Source organism: Macrobrachium rosenbergii, chromosome 56, assembly GCF_040412425.1.
Source record: "Macrobrachium rosenbergii isolate ZJJX-2024 chromosome 56, ASM4041242v1, whole genome shotgun sequence".
NCBI classification, from domain to species: Eukaryota; Metazoa; Arthropoda; class Malacostraca; order Decapoda; family Palaemonidae; genus Macrobrachium; species Macrobrachium rosenbergii.
The window spans coordinates 46286019-46305453 of NC_089796.1; the positions used below are offsets into that span (position 1 = coordinate 46286019).

The window sequence follows — 19435 nt, forward strand, 5'->3', positions numbered from 1 at the left end:
CATCATGATTGTGTCAACATTTCTCAATGAAGTTAATTGAAAATATACACAATAATAGACAAAATTGGAAAAATCTACTCAATAAATAAAATGGGCGTAATTTACTACATATATGCACATATATAATAATGCTTACAAAAGCTTCACTGAATTTCTGACCAACATACAGGTCAAAGGATTCTTTGGCATTAAGAGTAAAACTACTTAGCACAACTATGGTAGAGCTGAGTTGTGCAGAAAAACCCAGGGTTTTGCATTCATTTTCTTCTTGTGCATCAGAACTAGTAGCCACGTCAAGTGATGTTGGAATGGAATGTAAGATTTAGGGCAAAGGCTTAGCGCTGGGACCTATGAGATCATTCAGTGTTGAAAGGGAAACTGAGAGTAGAAAGGTCTGAAAGGTATAACAGGAATAAAACCTCACAGTTGCACTAAGAAACAATTGTTAGGAATGGGTGGAAAGCAAGATGGAAGATAGAGAATATGAATGGAGGTACAGAAAAAGAAATAAATGAGATTGCAACTAGGGGCCGAAGGGATGCTGCAAAGAACCTTAAGTAATGCTGACAGTGCATGTGTGAGGTGCACTGACAGCACTACCACCCTACGGGGGTCTAGTGATGTTATGTAGCACATTATACCCTTTGAAAAGTCTTCTACAATTTTACATGTAAAAAAATCACATATTCTAACAATAAACAAATCAAAATAAACCAATGTACTGCATTACAGTGTTACTGCCTTTACTGTGCCTACCACCAAGTAGCCAACCTAAAATCTATGAAAAATTCTTATACTGCATTTAAAATACCAAAGATGGGATTTTGCCTCCACTGAAAAATTAGTATAAAAAAATGATGTTGCAGTTTCCAGATATCTAAACAAACACATGCATACTGTTATAGGTTAACATACGTTGAGCCTGTTTTACTTTATAAACAGTTACAAAATGTTAGGTTCTACTTTAGGAGGAGCTGAGGAAAGTGAGTTCCTATGTGTGTGTGCATAAGATTACAACACATTACGGCCTTTGCAAATTTAGTTATACGGTACATGTTGACAAGTCTTCCATTCATAAGATTATAACAATTAAAAAATCAGTAACATAACCAAACTCCATCACAGGATAAATTTCACAACTAATATTCTATTATTCACACACACATGCATCTACAGACTTGTTAATGTCACATAAAGCATCAAAAGTTTTTTCAAGTCATGATTCAAATCTACTCAGTACTGTACTTATGAAAATATGTAACACCAGATGTTGTAATTGTCCCAATTATCAAATACTTCATGACCAAAGAGATAAAGAGAAAAAAGCATATTAGCATAAAAGGAGGTCTCACCTTTTTTAGCACTTGGAGGTCTAGATGGCTGCAACTCCATTGCTAGTTCCTGAAAATAAGTATACATACATTTAAAGTTTTGCAACAGTATCACATTTATTCTTCATTCAATCAAAATTTTAGTACTGAATGAGATACAAAGTGAGGAAGGAAAACCAAGATAATTTCTCTATCTTGATGAAAATATCCTCCAAGAACATAAGTTAATGAGCAATTAAACCAAAGTAACACTATGCATTGGAAAACATATAATTAAAATCTTAAAAAATACTGAAACGGTCTACAATTTCAGTGATGACTACTGAGTAGTACCACCTCACAAGTCTAGTTAAATAATAATGTACTTATATAAAACATGCTAAAGCTCAAAAAGTCCCACATAAACTCAGAATAACAAGGAAATAAATCATAACAAAGAATAGTACCCTAACTCCCAATAAAAAGCTTTAAAAATGTTTTGTTTCCCAACAAACCTGCAACTGACAATAGACTACACAGAATAGCTAACATTTATGGTAAACAAATTCCCCAGAAAGATCAGTCCCTATCGTAGACAATAGCAATAGACAGGTAGGTGCATATAGCTAAGTGTACTGTACTCGTACATCCACTGAATCCCAAACGGTTCAGCAGTCAGCTTAGTCACATTTATAGGTCTGTGGCTCATATACCCAGGGTTTGCAGTTCCTCAAAGGATGCCTAATTTCACTGAATCATTTTCATTCATAATCATTTGGGGTTCCCTCACTTTAAAATAAAATAGATTACTTTGTAATGTTCACTTTCCTTTGTTCTCCTTTTGGATACAAAGAGAAAATTGCTTTTCACCTAGGGTAGCCATGCTCTTCCGTGAATCTTGTGTGTACATATACCTAGCGATAGGACCTTTGGAGTATTAATTTCTCATTTCAGCAGATTTGCTAAAGTTCATGTGGAAGAACGAGACATTACTTTTAATGGCACGCTTTCTGTTAAAATAACTGCTACATAATTGCTTTCCCTCTTGACTTTTTATCGAATTTACTAACAAAGTTAGTTATATAAAAACTGTCTATGTATTAGTCAATACTGTTTGATAAAAATTTAAGGTTCTCATAAATACTGACCACATTGTGGATGAAAAGAATATTAATTTCTAAATATTAATTTATTAAAGGTGTAACATTTTTCTTTAAATGTTTTATTTTGACTGCATGGTAAAAAATCTGGAAGCCATGGCTTAGTAAAATATCTACTTAAAGACTAGGCAAAATGTAAAAATGTTAAGGAACGTAGCTTATCTTAGCCTAACAGCAAAGAAGTGAGTCCATTTGCATGGAAAAACAACATACAGTATATACATGGAACAATAACCAAGATGCTAATGAGTTTACTGCCACTCCTGTTTCCTATTTATCAAGTGTGAATATTTTTCCAACTGTCTGTATGTTCACTGACTGTCACTCTGGCAAATATAAATTTATAATGCCATTTATCAGTACTCAGGAAGATGTCTTAAAAAACTAATGAAACCTTCCCATACAGTATTTGATATGCCTTGAATTTCATTTTCCCTGTGGTATATCTGCATATAAACATTATGTGTTTGAGTGATTTAAAACATGTATTTTTTATAGAGTAGTCGCTTGTTTCATCCTCAAGGAGTTACCTTCCATGGGTCTGTCAGAGCTCCATGGTGACCAAACTAATGTCAAAGAATTCTCTTTTTGGTCTCATGGCCATGTATTGTGTCATAATGATAAACACTAAAACACATGATGGAGTATGTAATGGACTCAAAGATAAGAGGGCTGTTTTCCTTATCTTAAAGCGAAGCTGTACCCTGGTTCTTCCTTCGCCAAACCTGCAAGAAGATGACTGGCTCAGAGTGTCTCTGAGCCAGTCATCTTCTTGAAAACAACAAAGAAAACAACAACATAATATATAAAATTCCATGTTTGGATTGCCCCTTTTTATATTGGACAATCTAGCAAAGATTTAGATGTACGTATTAAGCAACATAAGTATTCAGTCAAAACTGGACAAGCATCCAATGCTATATTCATTCATTTAAGTGAAAACTCTCACAGGATAAATTGGACTGAAAGTTCAGTGACTGCCAGATCAAAAGATTTCTCTTCAAGAAATCTATTGGAGTCCGCTATTTTCCAGCTTACTTCCAGTTGTAATTTTAATCTTAGCCCTGGCATGTATTATTTGGACCCCTGTATTAGAAAAATGTTCAAGAATGACCTAAAATATAAAATCACTGACTTAATTACAAATTAGCTACTTGATATATATTTTCTATATATCTGTATGTTTAATATAATTTGTTATTTGTAAAAATGTTCATCTTGCAAAAATTTATTATTGTTTACAAAAAAAAAATTATTGTGTTGTACTAAAAATTTTTAGGTGGTCAGTCACGAACCTGTATAATCTTTTAATTGTCCAGTCCCTGCTCCTGAACGGTTGATCCTAATCCTTTGTAAAAACCTCTTAAATATTTAATCCTGTTTTGGCAGTTCTGCTAATTCTTCAATTGTGTTGGATTCCAGGTACATATGTTTCCTTTATAATCCCCATCTGTCATTTATATGAGCTTTCTTTGTAAACATACTTTTATATTTCTTCAGTCTGCTAAGTAAAGGACATAGTGTCAAAAGGCCTCGCAGCACTCCAGTGTTTCCGTTTCCTTCGTGGATTTTATCTTTATATATATATATACATAGGCAGTCCCCGGTTATCAGCAGGGTTCCGTTCCTGACAAAGTGACGATAACCGAAAATCACCAACAACCGAAAATCAGCGATAATGGCGCCGATCCTTGGTTATCGGCGCCAATACATGGGGATCAGCGCCAATAACCAGGAATTGGTGTCGAAAATCTGGTTATCATTGCTAGACAAGCACTGTAAAACCAGATCGCCGATAACTGAGGCCACTGATAACCGGGGACTGCCTGTGTATATATATATATATATATATATATATATATATATATATATATATACAAGCGGTCCCCGGTTTACAACGGGGTTCCGTTCTTGCGCCCGTCGTAACCCGAAAATCGTCGTAAAGCCGGAACATCGTCGAAAATCGTCAAAAATCATAAGAAAACCTTACTTTTAATGCTCTGGGTGCATTGAAAACGATGTAAACTGCATTATTATTGAGTTTTACATCAAATAAACCTTCAAATTATGATTATTCTGCCATTTTGGGGCCATATTTCTTCCGTCGGATCGGCGTACGACGCCGTCGTAACCCGAACATGCGTCGTAAGCCAGGAAATAATTTCTGATGAATATATTTGAAAAGCGTCAGTAACCTCGAACGTCGTAAGCCGGAACCGTCAGAAACTGGGGACTGCCTGTGTATATATATATATATATATATATATATATATATATATATATATATATATATATATATATATATATATATATATATTTATATATATCTGTATATGTATATATATTTAAAATATATTTATACACATAATATATACAGTACACCCCCAGTATTTGCAGGGGGTGCATACAACAACCCCCTCAAAAAATGCTTAAAACTGCCTGTCTTGAGAGTTCAAATACCAAATGTATACTTAAAGTATCATCCTACATCAAATATACCTTAAATTATTATCCTATTACTATATTAATCTTTGAAATTATATTAATATAATTTCAAAGTCATCTTAAACATCAGTACCCTTAAAAATATACACATGCATACTTCTAACCCCTCCAGCAAAAAGACAGAGAGAGTTACACTGCAACTTAATTCAGCCTTGTGCTGGCATGGGCAAGAGAGAGAGAGAGTTTACATCTTTAATCTCTTGGGGAATGTTAATCCATTCCTCTTTACTACCTACCTGTTTGTTTTTTGTCTTCCAAAGATGTATTACCTTTACTACACATTTTTAAAACACTATGAACACACACACACACACACATACACAAACAGTGTGCATATGTGTTAATACCAACTGGTTACAGAGACTCAAATTAGCAGTATATTTTCCTGAGAGAGAGAGAGAGAGAGAGAGAGAGAGAGAGAGAGAGAGAGAGAGAGAGAGAGAGAGAGAGAGAGAGAGACCCTTACTGTCAAGTTATTTGACAGATTTGACAGGTACACCCTACCCCCTCTCTCCAAAGCATTCAGGAAAAGACTGGGAAATAGATGAGTTAAAAGAATTTATATTGAACTTTTCTTTAATGAAATGATATTTTGCTGTTTACATTAATTTTAAATTTTTGAAAGTTAGTAAATCATTTATTAATCATACAAAACAAATAAACTTACATAAATATTACATATGCATAAAAATTCTCTCATCTCAGTAAGAGAGAGAGAGAGAGAGAGAGAGAGAGAGAGAGAGAGAGAGAGAGAGAGAGAGAGAGAGAGAGAGAGAGAGAGAGAGAGGGCTGAACTAGGTATCTATTTATCTATCTATCCATCCATTTCTCACATTCTACCCTTTGGAGAGAGAGAGAGAGAGAGAGAGAGAGAGAGAGAGAGAGAGAGAGAGAGAGAGAGAGAGAGAGAGAGAGAGAGAGAGAGAAACTGATTTGACCACGGAGTGGAAACGTCTACTACCCTTGCGGTCAGAAATGTCAAGTAATCTGACATACTGTACTTGACAGGTTCACTCCCCCCTTGCTCCAGACCTTTCAGAAGAGGAAGGAAAGAACTTATATTGAAAGCAAATCTTACTAATTCACTATATTTTCTTCACATTAATATTAATATTAATATCAATATTTGAAAATTAATATTAATATTTGAAAATTAATATTAACATTAATATTTGAAAATTAGTAATATTACTATTAATATTATTTGAAAATTAGTAAATCATTTATTTATCATATAAAACAAATAAACATATGTATGCATAAAAATTCTCTCATCTCAGTAAGAGAGAGAGAGAGAGAGAATTATTATTTTTATTATTTAATGTTACAATTTAATCTTATTAAATTTAAAGTTAATATCTGAACATTAATACTGTAAATTTATTAACACTGTAAATTATCATTTTAACATAAAATCTACATGTAGGTACAATACAGTATTTAGTAAAAAAAATATGAAAATACAAAATATTGCTTTAAGAAAAAATCGCGAATGGGTGTTTTCCTGCGAAAAATTTATAGATGGGTTCCACAGAAAATCCCATGAATCAGTGAGTCCACAAATTGTGAGAACGTGAATACGGGGGGTTTACTGTATTGTGTTACCAACTTACAGTGGAGGACCCGTTTCAACGCCATGCCATAAGTTGATTCCGCCCTAAGTCTGCGTTTTGCCATTATCAGTGCTTGCAGCGCCGCAACTTGATATTGCATCAAGTTACAGTGCTGTAAAATGCCATTAACGGCGCTGAAAAAGTAACATAAGATCGAACCTGCCGTAAGTCGGTGATGCACTATATATACATAATATACATACATTATATATATATATATATATATATATATATATATATATATATATATATATATATATATATATATATATATATATAAGCAGTTCCCGAGTTACAGCGGGGGTTCTGTTCCAGTGGCCTGCCATAAGTAGGAAATCGCCATAACCCAAAACATCGTAAGAGAAATTGATAAAAATGAGAGAGAGAGAGAGAGAGAGAGAGAGAGAGAGAGAGACATGTGATTCTGGGGAAACAAAAAGGTTTGTAACCTTTGCCCTGGTGATAAACCAGTTTTCTCCCCTCCTTATAGTGAATCCTCCCAGTGGCTACAGCTCCCTAAACTGGTTTTCTCACCTTGTTATAACACCAGCGAGTTACGGCGCTTATGGTGTCAGGCTTGGGGCACCATAATCCCAGTTACGGCGCCATTACAGCAGCCAATTTTTTTATTAACATATTTGAAAAAGCACCTGAAGTAAAGAACAACTGTAACTCGGGATTACCTGTATATACGCACAGTCTGACTTCTTAAATCCGGCACTCTGTGGTCTGGGAACTCCCATGATCCGGGACTTTTTGAATCAGCCACCATTAGTTCTTGATTATTATTATTATTATTATTATTATTATTATTATTATTATTATTATTATTATTATTATTATAAAATTAAATAGTTTAACCAGACCACTAAGCTGATTGACAGCTCTCATAGCGCTGGCCCGAAGGATTAAAATGAAATGGAGTCCCAAGTCTAAGCCATAGGCTAAGCACTGGGACTAAAAGATGAATGAATAACGAAACTTTAAAAATATGCAAAAAGGCATATGCTTCCACACTAGAACAAATGGACACGTTAAATACATTACTCAAGTTTCCATCTGCACCATAAAAATAAAATAAATAAAACTGAGCAATATTAAAAATAAGAATAACTTAATTTTTTTAATTTGCATTTTATATATATATATTATTATATATATATATATTATATATATATATATATATATATATATATATATATATATATATATATATATATATATATATATATATATTATAATTTACAAGAAGTCGCTGCACAGCGCGCCTCCCCCCAACATAATTTACCCTTTGTTTATTGAGAATAAAGTCGCCGCCGCATGGCCGATCGTATTTGACCTAGAAATCAGACCAAAGTTATCAAACATTCCGATCTGTCCTTCTTTTTACCTGGAACAGATATTGAGATGATACGGATAAAAAAGGGCAAGGAGAGGAGACTAAATGCCACTCCCTTAAGCAGCTTAGCCCAACTAAGCTGCTTAAAACAACTTTTCTAAAGGCAAATTAAGCTGCCTGAATTGTCTGTATCCACAGGAAACCTGGGAAGAGGAAACCGATCGCCTACCACCTGGCATATGACACATTGTTTGCACATGGCACTGACACCCGGGCCGCGTGTCTTAAAAGGGAAGGACAGCAATAAGCAAGAAGGCAGTTAGTCTTGTGGGGAGTTGACGAGCAGTCGTATGGGACAGCCATACACGCGGGCGGGTGATACAGTTTGCTGAGAGACCATTCATCCCCCCCCGCCCCCGTCCGACTCCAGACGACAGTCATCCTTGAGGGCACCGCCGTACGTGTGATTGTCCCTCGTCATTCTTCGCCAGAGACCCACTCCCCCTAAGGTAAAGTGCGAGTAAAGACTTTTCAGTCATGACAGTTTGCCCTTTAGAAAGATATTAGAGTACCGGTATTTCTCCTCTGTCCTTGTGCCAGTTTATCCAGTGCCATTTCCAATGTCCCGTGTTCAGGTGTAAAGTGGTCATTCATTCCTCGAGCCCTTGGCATCCTCAGTGCAGACTCGACATCATATTCTGTGTTATATTGTTCCGTCACTGGCGTGTAATGTGTAAATCTCTCTTGCAGGGGGACCTATTCGCAGTGGACTCCTCTTGGACTGCGCCTTGCCCTTTAGTGCAGCAGATAATTGCATATTTCATAAGAATCATTCAGATAGTGAAACAAGCATGAAATTTTGCACAAGTGCTCTTTAAAGTTCCCTCTATCAGAAAAGGGCGCTGGCCACGCAAAAAATTTAATATGGCGGCCAAATTCCAAGATGGCGGCCAGTATCGACAGATTTTGGCTAATTTTTCACTAGAATGGCATGTATTTGCTTCTAGCAATATGGTAAAGCTCTTCCATACTATTTCTTGTGAATATTATGTTTCTGTAGCTTCCCAGTACAGTTTACCTTTAAATATGGGGGCTATATGGCTGCCAAGAAAAGGTAGAAACAATAATTATAATGAGAAATAATGCCCGTTCAACAATTATCGTTTTAAGCATGGATCTTGGTTTCTGTGGTTTTAGATCCTAATGAGGCCATCTCTTTCGAATAACTCATCAATTTTGAAGGAAAATTAATAAATGTAAAAGAGTGTATGTCTGCACACAACCAGGGCACACTGGTGACATCACTGCTGTGTAACTCAGCATGGGGTTCAGTGCCAGCTAATCCAGCTTTACTAATCCTGTAGTCTTAGACTAGTAGTTGTAGTATAGTTTAGTTTAGTGTCCCAAATGCTTTCTAACAGCCCCAGACCAGCTATAGTTAGATAGCCGCACCTGAATAGACAGGATGTGCCAGCGCGGGAGAGCCGAGCCAAGGGTATGGGGCTGTACATGATGGTTCATGTACTTACCCGGATGGTGTACAGATCACACGGGACTTAAATGGCACTGGATGAATGATCGGGCTAGGTGTAGGGAGACCGAACCTAGTTGAATCCCATACAGGAATGTGTGCTTTGTTTAAGGTGGTAAAAGGATAACCCTCGGCCTTAATCAAAAGTGAAATCATGGCAGAATGTGATGCCAATCCAATATTGAGCAGTAGAAAAACAAACTGGAGTTTGTGTTGTCTTTGTCAGAAGGACAAAAGAGGTGAGCACTTGACATCACCTCCAAGTCATCATGTCCTAGACCATGATGGGTACACAATGCTGGCAAGGAACATTCCCATGTTCAGTGAAATTAATGAAATGCCACTGATAATGGATCCAGCAAGGCTGGATGAAGGTGATGGCATAGAGGCCACTCTCAGGAAAAATGCAGCAAAATACCATGTGAACTGTCGCTTGTTGTTTAACAACACTAAACTGGACCGTGCAAGAAAGCGACAATCCAATGACCAGACCAGCAACACTGAGACTAGTCGTGCAAAACTGCGCCGAACCAGTCATGACAATGAAGTTTGCATTTTCTGTGAGAAAGTGGCACCTGCATCTGATCTCAGACAGGCTAGTACTAAGGGCCTTGACTTGAAATTGCGTGAATGTGCAGAGATACTTAGTGATGGCAAGCTCCTTGCTAAGTTGACTGGTGGGGATGTCATTGCACAGGAGTTTAAGTATCACCATGCCTGTCTTTGTGCCCTCTACAACAGAAAAAGGTCCTACCTGAGGAGCCTTGAGAAAGACCAAGGTAGCACTGAGTCAGAATCAGATGTGTATCCACTAGTTCTGTCAGAACTGATGACATACATTGTTGAAAACAACCTTTGTTCAGATGATCCAGTCACATTTCGGCTGGCAGATATTTGCCACCTCTACCAACAACGTCTGGAACAATTAGGTGTAGAGTCACCAAGTGTAAATTCCACGAGACTCAAAGACAAACTTCTGGCAGAAATTCCAGAACTTGAGGCTCATAAATCTGGCAGAGATGTATTACTTGCATTTCAAAAGGATGTGGGAAAAGCACTTGCTCAATCATCTGATCTTTCAGAGGCAGTTATCATTGCTAAAGCAGCAAATATTCTCAGAAAGTCTATACTTGATCATCAGTCACGGTTTGATGGCACATTTTCTGAGGCTTGTGTACGAAATTCTGTGCCTCCTCTCCTGCTCCAGTTTGTAGGGATGGTTGAGCATGGGGCTGACATCAAGTCACAGTTACGATTTGGAGCATCAAAGTCAGACCAGGCCATTGCACAGCTCATGCAGTTCAACTGCTACTCCCGATACAAAGAGGAGCAACAACTCATAGACACTCCAAAGACAGAGAAACACCATTCCCAGTCTACATGGGACTCTCAGTCTATGCCAAAACCAGGAAGAGAAACCTGGTTGAAATGCTACATCAGTATGGCCTCAGTATCTCTTATGACAGAGTACTGGAGGTCTCTGCACAGTTAGGAGATGCCACAGTTAGCAAATATGTGGAGGAGGGTGTGGTCTGTCCCCGGTACTGCGAAAAGGGTTGTTCACCACTGCAGTGATGGACAACATCGACCACAACCCATCTGCAACTACTGCCACTACCTCCTTCCATGGAACTAGCATCTCCATATTTCAGCACCCCACCAAGGAGAACACTGGACAGGAAAGACAGCAACTAAAGTTTGCACCTGAGAAAGTGAGGTCGGTGCCTGAATTGCCGGACACATTCACAAACATCTCACCAGCTTCCTTTCAAACAAAGAACCCTGTGCCACCAAACACTGCAATACCAAAGCCACCCACAGATATCTTGGGGCCACAGCTTGCACTGGAGTATCAGTGGCTAGACAAGGTCATAGTCACCCAGGAAATAGATGATGCAGTGAATCTGACGTGGTCAGCTCATCACGCTTCAATGAAGAGAAGCCCAGAATTTGAAGTAACCATAACTTCATTGCTTCCTCTCCTGCGTGACCAGGCTCATTCTGTTGCTACGATCAAACACGTGATGCAGAAAGTGCAGGATGTCACTGATTTTCTGAACCCTGGCCAGATACCCATAATCACAGCTGATCAGCCAATCTATGCCGTAGCAAAGCAGGTGCAGTGGCAGTGGCCTGATCAGTATGGCGAAGACAAGTATCTGGTAATGTTTGGTGGTCTGCACATTGAGATGGCAGCAATGACATCTCTTGGTACTCTTCTTCATGGCAGTGGTTGGACAGGAGCTCTGGTGGAGGCAGGCTGTCGGGAAAGGTGCAAGTGCTACAAGCTGGGTCTTCCCTGCACAGCTCTGTGCACTTGCAAATGTGAAGTCTAGATAAATATTGCCCTCTCTTCAGTAGATAATCTAGCTTGAGCATCCAACGTGTCATGCTATGCCTACCTTCTTATCCTCGAATTTTTCAAAGGTGTAGGTTGAGAGACCTATACATAGATTGGTTGCGTTTAGTCCGTATTTCTCTTCTTTTCTTTTTATGGTTACAGTCTTAGACACAATGTTGTATGTGACCATACCATTACTATTTCAGTTGAAAATAGCATATTAGTTAAACTGTCTGATCACGTGATATACCATTAAATATACCATTAAATAAAAACCATTTTGTACAGTTGGTCTCTATTTAGTCTTTTCTAAAATGTGTGGTAGGAACATTTTATAACCTAAAAGCTGTGGATAGAAAAAAAGTCTTAGGAATGTTTGTGCCAAATTTCTTTTATATCTGCAACCATTTTGTACGCCATCTTGGTTACAATTCATTTAGTAAGGGTTTTCAATAAAATGTGTGGTATGGAACATTTTTATAACCTAAAAGTCGAGGTTTAAAAAAAAAAGGCTTAGCATATTCCATCCAATAGATGCTCCCAAACCAGTGAATCTCAACATAGATGGCGGCCATTTTGAAAAATAGCCGCCATCTTGGATTTTCAGGTGGCCAGCGCCCTTTTCTAAGAGAGCGTAGTCTTAGGAATGTTTGTGCCAAATTTCATGCTTGTTTCACTATCTGAACGATTTTTACAGCAATCTGCTGCACTACTTAGTCAAGACTCCAGTAGAAGGATCTTCAGGCGTTGCCAGCCCTTTATCAATTTACTTATCCATTTTCCCTTCTAATGCTTTCTCTTGTAAATATAATTCCTTAATTTATCCCAAGTGTTTATGTAACATTTCCTTATGAAGAAGAGCCTTCAGCTCCTAAATTCACCCCTTTTTCTTTGTTTTTTACAATTTCCCTTTATGTAAACAGTCCACTATTTCTGTAACTCCAAGGCCAATTAAATAAAGTTTCAAAAAACAAATCAACATGTTGCTGGCCTGTAAAAATACCATAAACCCAGGGAAATCACCCTAACATTTCTTTTACTTGTAAATAAATATATATATATATATATATATATATATATATATATATATATATATATATATATATATATATATATATATATATATATATATATATATATATATATATATATATATATATATATATATATATATATATATATATGTATATATGTATATTATATATATATATATATATATATATATATATATATATATATGTATATATATATATATATATATATATATATATATATATATATATATATATATATATATATTTTATTGTAATTTTATTGATTCTCATCCTATATATATATATATATATATATATATATATATATATATATATATATATATATATATATATATATATATATATATATATATATATATATATATATATATATATATATATATATATATATATATATATATATATATATATATATATATATATATATATATATATATATATATTATATATATATATATATATATATATATATATATATATATATATATATATATATATATATATATATATATATATATATATATATATATATATATATATATTATATATAGTTGCCCAGTGGGCTTTTGTATTTTCATAAATTGCTTTCTATACTTTATCAATTAATTTACACTTCCTCATGAATATTAAAATTGGGTCAAATGAAAATGTTGCAGACTATGATAAAATTTTGCCAATAAATCCATTTCCTATAGTTGATAACCGATGTTGGTTATATTTTGGACATTTGCATAACACATATTTAAGTGTTATTATCACTTGGCACTCTGAGCATTCGGGAGCTGGTTCATGTGGGCTGCTCATTAAGTGTCCATGTGTCAGACGAGTATGACCTATTCAGAGCCGTGTTAGAATTACTTAAGCATGTCTCTCTTTGGTATGATGAACTCCATTTTTTACTCAAGGTTTTATTTGCTTCAATTTATTATTTTCAGGTTCTTCATTCCATTCATTTTGCCATTTGTTTATAATGCCTACTTTTATATGTGTTATATAATCGTTAACTGGGATATTTACATTAGATCGTGTCATATGGGCTGCTTCTTTAGCTGCTTTATCAGCCTCTTCATTTCCTTTGACCCTACATGGGCATGGATCCAACATATTTCTATATTTTTCCCCATTATTATATAACTTATGGAGTAATAACTTTATTTCTTGTACAATGTTATTGTTTGGTTTGTAACTCTGAATGGCTTCGATGGCGCTTCTACAGTCACTAAAAGTAATAAAATTATTACATGAGGTTTCTTTAATTATTTTTATGGCTGCTGCTATTGTGCATAACTCAGCTGTAAATATCGAGGCATTGTCAGGTAGAGAGAATTAATAAATTTTGTCCTGGGATACTGCAGCATATCCCACTCCGTACTCTGATTTAGATCAGTCTGTGTATATTGCATAATGTGTACCTTTTCGGCTTATATGCTTTATTGTATGTTTTCTATGGTGTTCTGGGTGTATGAGTAAGTTTTTGATAAATATTTTAAGTGTGTGAAAATTCTTATTTTACTCATAGTCCAAGGAGGAGGTAATTTTACTATTGAAGGCATAATGAGGCATCTGTTCCATAAATGATGTTATCTTCCTTTACACATGGGTGGCCTGAGTTGCTGTGCATGCTTGTTCTCTATTTTTGCAATTATTGTGTTATCTATAGAAACTGTTATGATTATTATTTTTGCTGTTATTACTGTATCATATGTTTATTATTATTACTGAGATTTGCTTTTTTCACTTTCTGTATTTAGCATTCCTGACCTGACTTCGGTCTCTAGCTTGAAATTAACTGTATGCAATCGGTTTTCTTAATTGTTATAATTTTTAATATTTTTGCTATTCTCAATATTATAACTGTCATTACCCTTATGAATACTATTTTACTACTTCAGCAAATGTGTGGATATTGCCAATATCATTTTTATCATTTTGTCTCGTGCATCTAGATTGCGTGTATTGTATTGGCTCTACTTCGTATATCCCATGTTTATGGCTGAGCTGAAATAAAGAATATTATTATTACTATATTTTGTTCATATTGATAGACATTTTGAGTGGCCAAGGGTGGTGTGAGGTAAAATAAGCATAGGCCTATGTACAAGAATGCATTCCCCCTTCTTCTTTAACTGCTTTATCAGCCTCTTCATTTCCTTTGACCCTACATGGACAGAAAAATCTTAATATTACTGAAAATTATTTGTTAATCTAAACAAGGGAAACTGAAAAATCTACCACTGCAAGTGCATTTAGATAATGCACTTCCTGTGATAAATTAACTTACAATAGGGTAGTGTAAATTATTTAATGTTAAGAGTTTTTATATTAACCCTTTAACGCCGAAGCCCTATTTACAAAAACGTCTCCCGTATGCCGGCGGCGTTCGGTGAGTTAGCGCCGAAGCGGAAAAAAAGTTTTTTTCAAAATATCACAGCAAGCTTAGTTTTTAAGATTAAGAGTTCATTTTTGGCTCATTTTTTTTTGTCATTGCCTGAAGTTTAGTATGCAACCATCAGAAATGAAAAAAATTTCATTATCATATATAAATATTGGAATATATGACAGCGAAAAAAAAAAACTCGTATATAATTGTATACAAATCGCGCTGTAAGCAAAACGGTTGAAGCTAATGAGTTAATTTTTTTTAGTTGTATTGTACACTAAATTGCAATGATTTTGGTATATAACAAATTTTAAAATGATCAAAGCAACACAGAGAAAATATTATCACAAAATGATGCATGAATTCGTAACGGGCGGACGTAAAAAAATGTTTTTTCGAAAATTCACCATAAATCGAAATATTGTGCTAGAGACTTCCCGTTTGTTGAAAAATGAAGTTAATTGATTGAATATTACTAGACTGTAAGTGTTTTAGCTTACAATTGCAGTTTTTGACCATTTCGGTCGAGTTAAAGTTGACCAAAAGTCGAATTTTTTCTATTTATCGTGATTTATATGGAAATATTTCAAAACTGATAACCGCTATAACCATGAGTTATTTTTTGTTGTATTTTACATGAAATTGCGCACATTTTCATATATAAAACTTTATGTAACGACTAATATAAAACGGTGCAAATATTACGACAACGAGACAAAAGAATTCTGAGATGTTCGGCCGAGTTACCGAGCAGACGTAAGGAAAATGTTTTTTTTTTTAAATTCACCATAAATCGAAATATTGTGCTAGAGACTTCCAATTTATTGCAAAATGAAGTTAAACGATTGAATATTACTAGAATGTAAGAGTTTTAGCTTACAATTGCGTTTTTTGACCATGTCGGTTGAGTTAAAGTTGACCGAAGGTTGAAATTTTGGCAGTTAACGTGATTTATGTGAAAATATTTCAAAACTGATAAAAGCTACAACCATGAGCTATTTTCTGTTGTATTCTAGATGAAATTGCGCACATTTTCATATATAAAAGTTTATGTAACGACTAATGTCAAACAATGCAAACATTACGACAACATGACGAAAGAATGTCTGAGATGTTCGGCCGAGTTACTGCGCGCAGACGTAAGGGAAAAAATTTTTTTTTCAGAAATTCACCATAAATCGAAATATTGTGCTAGAGACTTCCAGTTTGTTGCAAAATGAAGGTACATGATTGAATATTACTAGAATGTAAGAGTTTTAGCTTATAATTGCGTTTTTTTACCATTTCGGTCGAGTTAAAGTTGACCGAAGCTTGAAATTTTGGCAGTTATCGTGATTTATATGAAAATATTTCAAAACTGATAAAAGCTACAACCATGAGTTATTTTCTGTTGTATTCTACATGAAATTGCGCACATTTCCACATATAAAACTTTATGTAACGACTAATATAAAACAGTGCAAACATTACGACAACGTGACGAAAGAATTTCTGGCGCGGACGTGAGGAAAAAGTTTTTTTCAAAAATTCACCATAAATCGAAATATTGTGCTAGAGACTTCCAATTGGTTGCAAAATGAAGGTAAATGATTGAATATTACTAGAATGTAAGAGTTTTAGCTTACAATTGCGTTTTTTGATTATTTCGGTCGAGTCAAAGTTGACCGAAGGTTGAAATTTTGGCAGTTATTGTGGTTTATATGAAAATATTTCCAAAATTATAAAAGCTACAACCATGGGTTGTATTTTGCTGTATTGTACATGAAATTGCGCACATTTTCATATATAAAACTTTATGTAACGGCTAATATAGAGTAGTGCAAAAATTACGACAAAATGACGAAAGAATTTATGAAATTTTCGGCTGAGTTACCGCCCGTGCGTAAGAAAAAGTTTTTTCAAAATTCACCATAAATCGAAATATTGTGCTAGAGACTTCCAATTTGTTGCAAAATGAAGGTACATGATTGAATATTACTAGAATGTAAGAGTTTTAGCTTACAATTGCGTTTTTCGACCATTTCGGTCGAGTCAAAGTTGACCGAAGGTTGAAATTTTTGTAGTCAACGCGTGCGGTACGTCCACTCGGCACCCAACAGACAATTTTAGTCGACGTATGATACGTCCAATAGGCGTTTAAGGGTTAAAAGAATTGAATTTCATCAATTACTCAACAGTTTGAAAAAAGTCTAGGCCCAGTCCTATAATACAATGCTTGATGACAATGGGATCGCTGTTAATTATCTCTCTCTCTCTCTCTCTCTCTCTCTCTCTCTCTCTCTCTCTCTCTCTCTCTCTCTCTCTCTCTCTCTCATAAACATTGATTTGTTATTCTCTCTCATGTCCTTCCTCTACCATTTCTTTCATCCTCTCTCTGTACACAGTATGTCCCACAGTTTTCCAGTGATCATGTGTAAATGAATGTCAATTTTTCGGGGACAGATGAGTTGAAACAGAGTACAGTCAGTGCTATGGAAGAAAATGGTTGTCCCACTGAGAGTGATCCAACTCTGAAAGGAATCTAAGAGACTTACTCAACTTCTTCCTTGCCCTGGGGGTTTTTTGTTAGTATGCTCCCAAGACCTGAATTTCTCTGTGAGAGAAATGATCTCGGCATGGGTGGCTTTAAAGGACTTTCTTTGGAGGGCTGAAAAAGTCTTGGAGACAATATCTTATTCATTGCCTAAAGTTACCCTACATTCCTTGTGGAGGAAACTTCAATAGCAACCTCGATATAATGGCACTCTGCATCAAGGACTTCCTTGATACTGCGTAAGAGTGCCTTATTAAACTCAAACAAAGCTTCAGACAGAATCTCTTTCTTAGGAACCACAGTCTGGAACAGTCTGGATGGATTGAGCCAGGGCAGCTGCATCACTGCTGCCTGGCAAGGGTCTGGGAATTTTGGATGAAGGCCCATGATCCATGGGGGAACAGGAACTTCAGAGAAGAACAGAGTGGCACTATCTGGTCCTCCTCGACGATAGATTATTGTATGGAAAGTTCAGAATCTCTTTCGGGGCTCCCCTTCATGCTACAGTGATTTGAGTAGTATGGTCCACTTCTTGCCCATTACTGGGGTCATCTGTCCTTATGAATGACAGTTCCTCTCAGTCAAGAGGAGTCAGGGAAGATACCTTGTATTCCAGTGTCCTGGCATATCTGCCGAGATGTGGAATTTGCCAGGGATGGGGGAAATACTTTCTGCCATATTTCTGCTATGAAGATGTACTCTCCTCACCTCTGCTCCTGCTAAAACCCTGAACCCAAAAGGCATCTAAATTGAGCCTCCTCATCATTTAGGCTTGCTGCCATGGAGCTTTGCTATTTCACTACTGCTTGTGTCCAGTTACTACCCAGTCCGTGGCGGATGGTAAGTGCTGTCCCAACAGGCAAACAGCAAATTATGTAGTTTGCAGCGAAGCAACCTACCATTAGGTCTAGCTTTTTAGCAACTCTGTAGTAAGGAAAAACTATAAAGCTGTGAAAAATGGTAGAATGGAAGCTCCATATATCCAGTGGATAGGCAGGACGCATACCAGGATGAAATGAACCGACTTGGTTATAAGTACATGTTGACAACCTTGCAGGTGAGAAGCTCAGAGGTTCATGTTCTTTTAAAGATAATTGTCATCCCTTTAAATTATAATCAAACCAGAGGTACCACTGCGAAATTCAACTACTGTAGTTCAATATATTAATAAATACAGGAAAGAAATCTCTATCCTGCTAAGAATTGGGTTTTACAAGTGCAAGATCTTGAAATCTGGTTAAGCAAAAAGCTCAATGGCTGATATGTATGAAATCAGAGGTATAACAATAATAATACTGTACAGCATTTGAAGACTAGGGTATACTGTTAAGAGTGAGCCTAGCAAATCTAATTTCAAATACCACATATATAAGCTATAGTGGTGGCATTACATTTTACATTATTAACAACAATCAGTACTATGAAAAAAAAATTCAAAATTTATGGAGTACTCTATGTCAAATGTTTGTAGGCTAGAATATTAAATCTACCCTGGCAAACCTAAACTAAAATACCAAATACAGCTGGACCCCAGTATCTACTGGTACTGTGCATTTAGCTGTGGGTTAGTCACAGGAAAAAAATCCATAATCTTTTAATATATTATTTGTTATGTATGACCAATAACAGTCATTATAAGAGGTATTGGGGTTTATATAGGTATATGCA

The 19435-nt window shown here is 35.7% G+C and overlaps 1 protein-coding gene across 6 annotated transcripts in view; it reads right to left on the reverse strand.

The window, feature by feature from the left end:
• IFT54 (intraflagellar transport 54) overlaps nucleotides 1-19435 on the reverse strand; it is a 475732-nt gene that overhangs the window by 212906 nt on the left and 243391 nt on the right. For all 6 annotated transcript variants that reach the window (XM_067100328.1, XM_067100326.1, XM_067100323.1 and 3 more), the window contains one exon: nucleotides 1353-1401. In XM_067100328.1, coding sequence (XP_066956429.1) covers nucleotides 1353-1401 — 49 coding nt within the window. The remainder of the gene's footprint in view (nucleotides 1-1352; nucleotides 1402-19435) is intronic.